Genomic DNA, 12,068 nt, shown 5'->3' on the forward strand with positions numbered 1-12,068 from the left:
TTGTTGTAGACCTTGATCCTGAAGAGAATTGCAGGAAGAACAGAAAATGGTTTTAAAAATGTGGTCAAGGGAACAGATTTTATAATTGCCAAGAGTTTTCCAACCTGTTACTTTTCCTCTCCAACTTTTTTTTTTCCTCAGGAGGATAATACCTTGGGAGAAGTCCTGGGTATTGAAGAAAGGCAGAGAAATCTTATATTCTTTCTGTCTTATATTTCTTTGTTTTGAGTAGAAATTGGAGGGTTCCTGTGTCTTTAGGTCTAACTGGTGCTTTGCCACACACACTGCAATAGGCTCATTCAGATCTGAATTCTTTGGAAGTCCAAAGGAAGGAGAACAAGTGCATATCCCTTAATGAATCTTTAAAAACCTCTTTGGATGTTTCTTGAAGCTCCACAGAATTTCACTGGGCTTTTACATCAAAAGTCAGATTTGTAATATGATTTTAATGTATGATTTGTAGGGGGAAAGCGGAGGAGCTGCACAGGTTCAGACTGTGAGACCCCGAGTTATTCACGTGAGAAGCAAGTCTGAAGAGATGCAACAAGAAGGTAAATCAATGTCAATAAGCAAACATAGTTCTTTCAGTTAATCACATAATTTTAAAATGTTGTTGTACACTCATATATAATAAATTTCTGATTTTTGAAAAAAAAATTATTTTTATTACTGCCAAATTCCCCAAATTTCCAAATGTTTATGTATAGTGTGTATAAATCTCTGTACGTGGTTATGATCCTGTTGGGGTACACTGAAAGGATTAGAAATACATCTGTATGCAAGTCATCAGAATCCTTGCAATTGAGTATTTATTTAATTGTTTATTTGCCAAGAGCATTACAATGTGCATGTTATGTAGTCAGCTGAATTTTAATTGCTTTCCAGAATGCTGTTCAGCAAACAAAATATTCATAATGTAGTGCTAGATGGCAGTGGTTCATACGGGTGAGAAAACCCAAGGGTACTAGAGGAGAACTGAAAGATAACACAAGATCATGCAAATGTGGAAAAATAGACAGAGATTTTCAGTGTTAAAATGGTCTGGTTTGCAGTGTGTAACAGTGATTTATGTTTGTGAAGGGCACTGTGTATTATCTATGCATAACCATGCTATTTTTAGAGATTACTTATCAATGCTTTTTAAAAGTGTTACTGATATTACAGGAGGGGGAGAGAATATTTTTTATTATAGTTCAAGTTAGCATTGGAATAACATAAACTGTGCGTATACTGCCATATTTAATTGTTTTAGCAGATAATAAGTTTGTGGAGGTGGTAGAGTGAGATATGGAGCAGTTTGAATCTTACGTGCTAAGGACGGGAACCTAAAAACCTGCATGTCTACAATATACACAATTATAATTGCACCACTCTAGTATAGACAAATTCTTCTTTCAAGCCTTTTTAAAATAATTATTTGAACTTCTTCCATACATTTTTTTAATATGTAATTGTAATTCTGACGGAATTATTTTGTTTCAACTATTTATAAGTGGTAACAAAGCCCTGGGCCGTTGTTGTTGGTTGTGAGACTTAGAACCTCATGGTTTCTGTATGAAGAAAGTCAAGAATAATGTGAAATTTGGCTTCTATGGGCAAGGAGTGGAAAAGGTTTCAGAACTGCAGTGGCCAGCCATAGTGCATGTATGTGATTTGCTGTAGGGACATTTGTCAACATGTGTTTTTAAAGTGGGTAAATAAAGACTTAATTTATTAAAAATGGGGATTAACTCTCTTAGTAAATATTGGTGGAAAATATTGCAGTGATATTTTCTAATAAAAAGAAAGGTATTTTTCCTCTAGCGTTCAGAAAATCCAAATTGTGAAGGAAAGGTACTTTCCAATAAGTTATGAGCTCTAAATCACAGAATCACAGAATCAACTGGGTTGGAAAAGACCTCAGAGATCATCAAGTCCAACCCTTGGTCCAACTCCAGTCCATTGACTAGATCATGGCACTAAGTGCCATGTCCAATCTCAGTTTAAAAACCTCCAGGGCCGGTGAGTCCAACACCTCCCTGGGCAGCCATTCCAATGCCTGACCACTCTCTCTGCAAAGAATTGCTTTCTAATATCCAGCCTAAATTTCCCCTGGCAGAGTTTAAGCCCATGCCCCCCTGTCCTATTGCTGACTGCCTGGGAGAAGAGACCAATCCCCACCTGGCTAGAACTGCCCTTCAGGTAGTTCTAGAGAGTGCTGAGCTCACCTCTAAGCCTCCTCTTCTCCAGACTAAACAAGCCCAGCTCCCTCAGCCTCTCCCCATAGGTCTTGTGCTCAAGTCCCTTCCCCAGTCTTGTTGCTCTTCTCTGGACCCGCTCAGCCCTTCAATCTCTTTCCTGAGCTGAGGGGCCCAGAACTGAACACAATACTCCAGGTGTGGCCTCCCCAGTGCAGAGCACAGGGGAAGGATCACTGCCCTTGTCCTGCTGACCACGCTAGTTTGGATACAGGACAGGATCCCATTGGCCATCTTGGCCACCTGGGCACACTGTTGGCTCATGTTGAGCTTCCTGTCCATTAGTCCCCCAGGTCCCTTTCTGCCTGACTGCTCTCCAGCCACTCTGTGCCCAGCCTGGAGCGCTGCAGGGGGTGGTTGTGGCCAAAGTGCAGGACCCAGCACTTGGCCTTGTTGAAATCGCCAAAAAGGAATTTATGTGCCTTTCAGGATCAATTTGTTCCCATCTTTAAAAGCAGTTTTTCTTAATAGTGGTTATGGGAATCTTCATTTTCCTTTTGTTCTTCCCCGGAAAGAGGGGATACTATTCATAACACTGCACTTCATGCTTTTACACCTCAGTTTAAAGTGTTAACAACACAGCATTTCTATCCTGTATCACTGAGTAGGGTGGTAGAGAGTGCTGGAAATAAAGTAATATTTTTTTTTTAATTGAAGTAGTTATTCTCTGGAATAATTATCTTGAAATAATTTACCCATACTGTAAAACCAGGTATTTGGGCACAGTTCAACTCTGTCTGGGTGTCAAATGAAAACATTTGACCACGAGATGGCACTAGTCGATTTTCTTTGAGAGCAACGACCAAGAAGGTTGATTTATAGATCAGAATAATTTAAATCTCATTCAAAGTATACATATTTAATGAGGCAATAAAAATCTAGAGGATTTGCAAATTGAAACAGCTGCCTGTCAGTTTTAAGCAGAAGGTCTCGTCTCCATAAGCTGCACCACAGCGAACTTAGGCTCAACTTTTTGACTGATTAAAAATTAATAAGAATCATTTGAAGGAAAAATGAAAACTGGCAACATGATAAGTATACGTGGGTTTAAGTAAATACAACATTTTAAAATTAAGCACATCTGTTACTGTAAGTTCAAAGCACCCTGTTTATAAAAACTCGATGTCAGGCGGTTGCTTTTATAGAAATAGCGCTGGACAAGGAGAAAATTTTATCCTGAAAATGAAGAAGCATTTCAGAGGCAGGATCATTTAGGTATTTTTCCAGAGTTTAAAGGGCAAGTGGTTGCATGGGTATTAGAGTTTAGAAAAATCAGGAGCCCTGAAATGGAGTGTGAATTTAGGGTTTTGGGAGAAAAGGGAAATCGTTTTGGACTTAGAGCTGGGTATAAAAAAAGCCCTTTTCATTTAGTTGATAAATATATTACAAGATTTGATTCCTCTTTTGTCTATGGTCATAAATGTATATACGATAGAGCTTTCTTTTGTTGTTTGAGAAATTTTTGTGGTCTACAGTGAACATGTGTTTTTAGTAAAAGAAAGTTGATTGATGTTTCCTAATGAAAGTTGAAGTTCAGTAGGACTGTTACAATGTCATGCCCGAAAGGGTAATGTCTCCTGAAAGTTACAACTGAAAATAAAGCCTGAATGTATTATTAATTGAAATGTGTGCCTTCTCTAGACATAGTGGAGACAGTGGTTTGAAAACATATATTCGTACGATATAATATACATGCATATATATTTTGGGTTTTATCATACCCTTTAATCTTTGGACCATTCTTTCATATATCTTCATAATTTTAATAAGATAATAATTGTTGTGGTTGGTGAATTCACATATTTCCAGCATAGAGGCATTTTCGGGCTCACGTTAACATGATTCAGGATTTTTAAATTAAAATGAAAGAACAGGTGGCAATGCTTGACTGCAGAGCGTTTTTAAAATTTCATATGAGCAGCTCAGAACCAAGGGGTAGATGTATTTTTACTTAATTATTTTTTCTACAGCACAGACTCTCAAAATGTGACCTAGAGAGCACAACTTCATGATAGTAATTCCGTTTTATCTCCAGCTAGTGGATTATATTCAGGCAGCCGTAAGTACGTGGGAAAGTAATATTGGGACACTAAGCAATTGGCTTTGTTGCCACAGAGAGATTGCACAGTTGCTTGTGGAAGGAGATGATCTGTGCAATAAATGAATAAGAGGGCAAGAAGCCCTTAAAACAACCTGTATTAAAAAAATAAAGCTTCCAGAGTCCCTGATCGGTATTGAAAATGGGCTGTTTCTCTGTTAAGAGTGGCATTATGCTGTATTGAAAACTGTAATGTTGAAAATCTGGATATAAGTAAGTATTTCTTTGCCTCTCTTCTTCAGCCAGAAATTGCTCTGAGTTAGGTTTTGGGTTCTTTTTTCTTAAAACTGTTGTGGCATGAGGCAAATCTCTAACAGATGCTTCAAGGAAGGAAGAAGATTAGGATAAGGCTAAAGGTCTTTATTTTTTTCTTGGAACTGGAACTGCTTTGGTCAAAATCTGAACGACTATTCTATTGAAAGTTTACTTTCTCCTTAATATCCTGCTGTTTCTGGTTTGGGGCTGAATTTCACTAGAGGCTTTTGCTGAGGACTGTCCGTACTGCCCTGAAAACAGCAGCTAGTGAAGCAAAACAGGTTTTCTTTCACACTGGAGAGACCACCACCACAACCTGAGAGGTGGGAATCCTTTACGTAGCCTACATTGCTCCTTAAATTTGACTAATTCCTGAGAGAAGATCTCAGAATTAAAGTAATGACATCACTTAGCTATAATTACAGCATTTTTCAAGCAAATGTCCCGTTAGAGGTTTATGTAAGTTTTTCAGTGCTTCTTCAGAACTCTTATTTCTAATCTATTTTGACTCTGGTTTTGCTATAAAGTTACCTCCCCACGATATCAGATGGCTTGTTGACAAAATGCAGTTAATACATTTTACATTTGGCCAAGTCTGGAAATGCAAAGCTGCGTTTCCCACAGAAACTCTGTCTTTTCTATATGTAGCCATTGGCTTCGAGGTGCTCCAAGTAGTTTAGAACACCACTTCTCAAAGAGTTTTCATTAGCTTTTTCTGCACATGTGACCATAGCAGTTATGCGATAGCCCATGCATGAGAAAACACGCATTTGAAGAGCATTTTGCGTATTATCCCCACATAAACCCCTCAGTAGCCACACTTGAGAGTTTCTAGTTTAAATTACTGTAAGTCAATATTTAGCTGTGTTATGTTTAGAACAGGGGGTTTGAATTTCTTGGCTTTCGTAAATATTATTTATCTGTTAAGAAGTGCAATTTATATCAGTGGTTGCTTCTTTTCCCACTGAGTTACTCCACATATTTTTCAGACAAAATATCAAAACAGAACTTTTGATTTATTTTTTTTTTTTATAGTTTAAGGGAAAGTCCTGTATAGAATTGTTAATGCAGACAACCATGCCCTTCTGCTGTGGGTGTGCTCTGCTGCTTCGGGTCTGGATCCTGGGAAACCAAGCACCAGGAATTGCTGCGGGTTTCATGGCACCCATTGCCAAAAGGTCCCTTTCTGGGAAATGACCCTTTTATCTTCTAGACCTTTCTTTCTCTTGCTTCTTCGTGCAAAAGGTGCAAACAATAGGAACTACTAACAAGTGCAGAGAGCAGGTGAAGCACAAGTCTCCCTGGTAGGTTTTTTAGACTCCTGGAATGTTATTTGATTTTTTGAGGTGTCTTAAGTTATTGAAATCCAAGTAGTCAAGATTAAAAAAAAAAATGAATAATTAAAAAAAAAAAAACAGTTTATACTTAAAGAAAACTATGCCAGGTGAGCTCAGACCGCCTTGCAGTCTGAGGATTTCCTACTGACTGCCTGTAGGTAGAAGTCATTCTCCTCTGGAGTCCAATTCCACACCATGTATCACCTGGCTCTTTCCTTTCTGATCTACATGCATTAGGGTTTTTGTTCACTTGGCAATTTCCTTCAGCTTCTTAGAGATCGAGCGTTAGTTTTTCTCTTACTCACACTTCCTTGAATGGCACAGAGGGATACAGAGCTCTCTCACCGCTGTGTATTGTCATTTTCCTGACCTTGTGCAGAGGCTTTTGCTGTGGGAGGTGTGTGCAAAGGCAGAAAATTTCCCCTTTTAGTCTCCCTTTGGTGCCCATACAGATGATGTTTTATACCCATCGTGTAATCTGCACACTTTTGTGTATGTTGAAGTTTCCCTTGTACAGTCTGCATAAGAATTGGCTTCTGATCCATGCTGGATGTGTGTATGGTTAATCTTTGGGGGGAATCACAGAATCAGAGAATGTCAGGGATTGGAAGAGACCTCAAAAGATGATCCAGTCCAATCCCCCCGCCAGAGCAGGAACACCCAGATGAGGTTGCACAGGAAGGTGTCCAGGCGGGTTTGAATGCCTCCAGTGAAGGAGACTCCACAACCTCCCTGGGCAGCCTGGGCCAGGCTCTGCCACCCTCACTGTGAAGAAGTTTCTTCTCATATTTAAGTGGAACCTTTTGTGTTCCAGTTTGAACCCATTACCCCTTGTCCTACCATTGGTTGTCACCGAGAAGAGCCTGGCTCCATCCTCGTGACACTCACCCTTTATGTATTTGTAAACACTAATAAGGTCACCCCTCAGTCTCCTCTTCTCCAAGCTCCAGAGCCCCAGCTCCCTCAGCCTTTCCTCACACAGGAGATGCTCCACTCCCTTCATCATATTTATTGCCCTGCGCTGGACTCTCTCCAGCAGTTCCCTGTCCTTCTGGAACTGAGGGGCCCAGAACTGGACACAATATTCCAGATGTGGTCTCACCAGGGCAGAGTAGAGGGGCAGGAGAACCTCTCTGACCTACTGACCTCTTTTCATACAGTAAAAAGAATAAAGCAGGAAACCTTCCAGTGTGGGTTTCAGGAGTGTTTCTGCACAGAAGTTTTACGTTCAGGAGGTGAGGCTGGCAGCTGTAGCCCCATTGCTTGAGCAGGTTAAACCAGGTAGAGTTGCTTCTTTCTCCCTTTTGACGAGATCTTTGTGTTTAAAGTACATTTATTTTGCTGAAGTTCAGCATGTGTTTCTGTGCCAAGTCCCTCCTCTGGTCTGTACACAGCAACAAGGATTTTCACTGAAATTCCAGCACCAGTTGTGTTTTCTTCTGGGGAAAGGGAAAGAAAAACTTGCTCAAACTGACGTGATCGCTACTTAAAGGATTACTTCCTATGGAGGTTGTTGAATACTTGGGTTTTTACTTGTCTTTTTTCAGATTTACTGGAGCTCAAGGTAGATATCCAGAAATCTCATCTGATTTTAAAGGATTGCAGGTGATCTATTCTGGTGACCCTCAAAGTGCATTTTATATATCATAAACCTGAAGTTCAGAGCGGTGACGAAATTAAGCCTGGTATTTCACTCACACATGCGGATTGTAATGTGCAAATAGTAAGGGACAAGTCTCTTTTTCATACTGGTAAGCTGAAAACCACTGGTGCTGCTGCATCGAGCCTGCAATGTACCTTCTGGAGTTTGTATGTCCTTTCTGCCTCCAAATATCCTGTGGTGCCCGGTGTGTGTGCCTGCTGAGCGTCTGCTGGCTGTGGCACATCGCACAGACACCAGGGGCTTCTGAGGATCTGCTGTTCTTAGCTATATCTTAACAGTGTAAAGGATTTTACTTCCATATTTATTAGAATTTCTTAAAAAGAATTCGATTCATAATTGCATTTGCTTTTCAAGCGATGGTGACTACCTGCTGGAAGCAAAGCAGTACAGACATCCAGGCAGTTCTGCATGCAGCACCGCTGCCTCATCCCTGCAATGTAGATTTCTCTATATTTTTCCTTTTTGCCAGTTTGGAAGGGGTTTTTGGGTTGATTTGGGGGTTGTGGCTTTTTTTGTAGCTTGTGTCTCTAATGGCCAGGTATATTCTAGGAAGAATTCTCATTGAGAGTACCTTTTGCTGCTGCATATCCACTCTTAAGAGTTGGAATGTACAAGCTGAGAGCCCTAAATTGCTATTTCCACTTTGATGGTCCACCTTTGATCTTTTACCAATTTTCAGTTATATAAATCCACGTATTGTCAGCCCATCCAGCCAAGCTGGAAAGTGATGCTTTTTCTTTTGCACAAGATTCTCGCAGGGTGGTGAATCAGTCGGAGTCGCTGTGCATTGCAAGCAGGGTATGGCCTTGATAGCAAGTATGATATAGAGTCTCAGATCTCTTGGACACTAACACGCTCCTCACCAATCTTCCCAAATTGTTGTGCCAAAGCAGCCTTTCTCACAGCTTGTGCAGGATTCGTAAACACGCAAGGATCTGACTGAAGCAGCTTTGTATTGTGTGTTATGATTTGTGTGCACTTTTACAAACTTACAGTAATTGCTGTTGCCTTCATTGTAAAGAGCAAAAAATAAACACACACAATAAATCCCCTAAATGGGCACTGGTCCCACTGGCACTGATCTTGAGTAACTTTGAATAAAAGCAGATGGTAGCAAGCTGACTAGGCTGACCTGCTTTCCCCTTTCATGCAAACATCGCTTATATAAATGGGGGACACACACACACAAAATTAATGGGCTTGGGCAAGCCACCTAAGGACAGAGACTCCCCATGTACTTTATTCTTCAGCCTGAGGGCTGTTTCCAGTTAGTTCTTCTCTGGAGGGAGAAGTTTCTCACAAATTAGTGGTTCCACAGCTCTGAGCCCATGGTTTAATAAGAAAGAACTGATGTGCATCTAGAAAGTAAGTGTGCTGAGCTGTTCTGTGGCCTGTGTGTTGTGGTAGGTCATGGAAAACGATCAGAATAGTCTCTCCTGAACCTGCTACTCATTTATATACATATAATTGAGTCTGAAATCCCTTTACACATCATCTTCTATCATAACATTGTAAAGAGGCATTTGATTTTTATGGTCTTGTACTACTTTAATTCGCGTGCCTATTTGTTAGCAGTAATGGCGGATGAGTTTAAATTGACATTCGTAGTTGTTCTTCAGTGATGTGCCTCAGTATGTCACTATAATGAGACGTGTTGTAAGAAATAGCATTGTCCTATTCAGCAGAGCATTCGGTTGGAGTTACTAACTCCAGGAGCAATGCCAGAGATTACAGCCTGCAAGGACCATTTGCCGAATAAGACGTAGTTCCATTCTTCAGTCATGATCTTTTTTATCCTGGTATGTGAACAGCAGCTAAGCCGGAGTCAGGAGCCGTTCCAGCCGTCCCAGGTAGACCTGCTGCCCACTGTCTTAGTTCCACTGACACGTGCACTACAGGATCTTTCAGGATTATCATTCTCATTTGGATTAACAGTCATTTAAGGAGGCCTCTTATCTCACATTTCCTTTTTAGTGTGAAATTTGCGTTTCTTTTCTAAAAGGCATCAGTATCAATCCAGGAAGTCTTGATGCCTTTAGATGCTGGCAACACGTTGCACGGATATTGTATGGTGACAGGTGAAGACAGGGAGTATTACAAACACATATTTCAACTTGGAGAAACATTTATAGCACTGCAATAGGAGAAATGTAGGCTTTCTGTATTCAGTATGTGCTGGGTTTGTTTTATTTTTCTGGTTGGCAGGGAAGGCAGATGTTGCCCTTCATAATTCAGTGGCTTGTGTATGTCTGAGAGCGAGGCAGCATGAGGAACAGCTTCTGCTTTCCTTGTGTTTTTTGGTGATCCTTGGGCAGAGGCAGCTGGACACCCTTCAGCTTTACCTGTTGTTAAGAGCTCTCAATTCAGGTTTTTAATGCACTCTGTAAAAATGGGAAGGAGCCAGATGTTTGTGTGGGGAGTAACTGGGCAAAAGAGAAACTACCGGACCAAGAGCCTGTATGCCAAGTGGAGGTGGCTTCATGTGAGCCATGAGTAACCCACAGGTTCTGACTATCTGTCTCCAAACTTCTTTTATAAAGGAGATGGGGGATTTACAAAAGCTGTCATTCTCAGCCATTAAACTTGTTTTCCTTTTTTAATGCTTCGTAAATTTTTGCACTGCTAGCAGAGGCGAGACGTAGCTGTAAAATCATTAATAGAGCTTAACTAGCCAATAAAGACAGATATTTAGATGATTGGTGTCCACAGTCAAATTGTAATCTTGTTTTTTTAATTTCACTGCTTATTGCATTGTGAGCGGGCTTGATTTACCAGCAGTTTTCATACTCTTGAACAGTGTCGTTACCAAAATACTTTATTTGCTTATTTATCCAGACACTTTAGGACTAAAAAGACCTTCTACTTTTATGCACTGAAGAGAGGCCAAGTTTTTCCAGCACCAGCTTCTCAATACAGCAACACAAAGACTGCCTGTAATTAAATATAAATACATGTTTCTAGTGCCCATGTGATTCATTTCTTAAGACTAGGAGCCCAGGAAACTTTCAAATAAGGCAACAGCATGGAGTGAATGTTATCTAGGATGTCTTCCAAATGAAGAACACTATATAAATAATGGTAATGCTCCTCTTTGATAACATGCTGATTTTGAGAAATGAGTCTGCCAAAGCAGCTTTCTTCTTAAAAATAGGGTCAGGACTGGGGAGTGAAGATTAAAGTTGTCATGTGTGACCTGTTGCTCACTGCAGATGGGACTGCATTTCGTAACAGCGTTGAATAATGTGCAAACGTAAAACTCAGTTCAAACCCTTTTCCTCTTCCATAAAACTAATTTGGAAAGTAAAATACAATAAATCCTCATCTCTGAAATACCAGTTGCAAATGTGTGCTTTTTGGTGACTGCATTTGCAAAGAACAGTAGTAAATGATGGAGATGGGTTAAATTTTGTCTGTGGACTACTGTGTTCTGGTTTTTATCATGACCGCTGTCATTAGGAAAATAAAGTACACCTAGAAAAACTTAATTTAGATTTAGAACTTTTCTATCTCTGTTGTCATTCTTCTCTAATCTAAAATGTACGTTTTGCTTTTAGAGAAGGAAGAGCTGTTTTAATGTATAATTCTAAACAACCTGAGTGAAAGTTGTTGTGTGAGACACAAAATATGTAGCAGTTGTGTAAAATGCCTTTTTTTTTGCCCCAGTGCTTTGGCCACAGGGAGGCAACTGTTCCGCTTCGTCTATGGCACAACTTTGACATTCATTAGCTCTTTCTTTTTTAATGTCAGGTAGGCATGTAGTTTTGATGCAAAATAATAAATCACCAACCATGCACGAACAATGAAAATGTGTATCTCACATTTTCTGCGTCTGGTGGAATTACATTTATGTTTTGGTTCAAAATTATGTAATCAGTGCAGCTTGGACTTAATATGGGATGATCTGCTGATCTCCATCCTAACTCAGGTGGTTATAGTGAAGTAATAATCTCAGGGTTGTGTATTTTGGCTTTGTTTTATGCACTGTACATATTGCAAGCGTTAGGGCTGTGCTTGTTTAAAGACAGTCAAACAGCTGCAGTTTCTTTCCTTGTCAGGCCATTGTATCTTCAGTAGAAGTAAAAAGCGTGGAATTTGCTAGCTGTTGCTTAATTTTATTTTTTTTTTAAACCATAATTAGTAATCTGGAGAAAATAGCTTTATTTACTTAACAGCTGCATTGTATCCTGATACGTAAATCAAAACTATAAATGGGAAATATTTACTGGTTCGAGTTACAGTGCAAATATACGATTAACTTCGCATTGCTTCGCATGTTGCTTATTTCAGTAATTGGAACCGCTCCTGGAGACAAGGCAAGCAGGGAGATTACACAGGGAATGCTTGTTTCTGAAGACGAAGCTTCCTTCCTGATTAAAGAAAAAGGAAAAAAAGAGAAAAGAAAGGGGGGAGCAGTTTCCTGTTGGAGTCGCCGCTGTAACAGCAGCCGGGCAGCCGTGCTCCCCTGCTCCAGCTGGCCC

General features: G+C 40.1%; 1 protein-coding gene across 3 annotated transcripts in view; it reads left to right on the forward strand.

Annotated features, from left to right (window-relative positions):
* KIAA0586 overlaps positions 1-12,068 on the forward strand; it is a 75,432-nt gene that overhangs the window by 47,564 nt on the left and 15,800 nt on the right. For all 3 annotated transcript variants that reach the window (XM_082058150.1, XM_082058148.1, XM_082058149.1), the window contains exon 30: positions 464-551. In XM_082058150.1, coding sequence (XP_081914276.1) covers positions 464-551 — 88 coding nt within the window. The remainder of the gene's footprint in view (positions 1-463; positions 552-12,068) is intronic.

This window comes from Streptopelia decaocto, assembly GCF_964273445.1.
Source record: "Streptopelia decaocto genome assembly, chromosome: 7".
In the NCBI taxonomy this organism is placed as follows: domain Eukaryota; kingdom Metazoa; phylum Chordata; class Aves; order Columbiformes; family Columbidae; genus Streptopelia; species Streptopelia decaocto.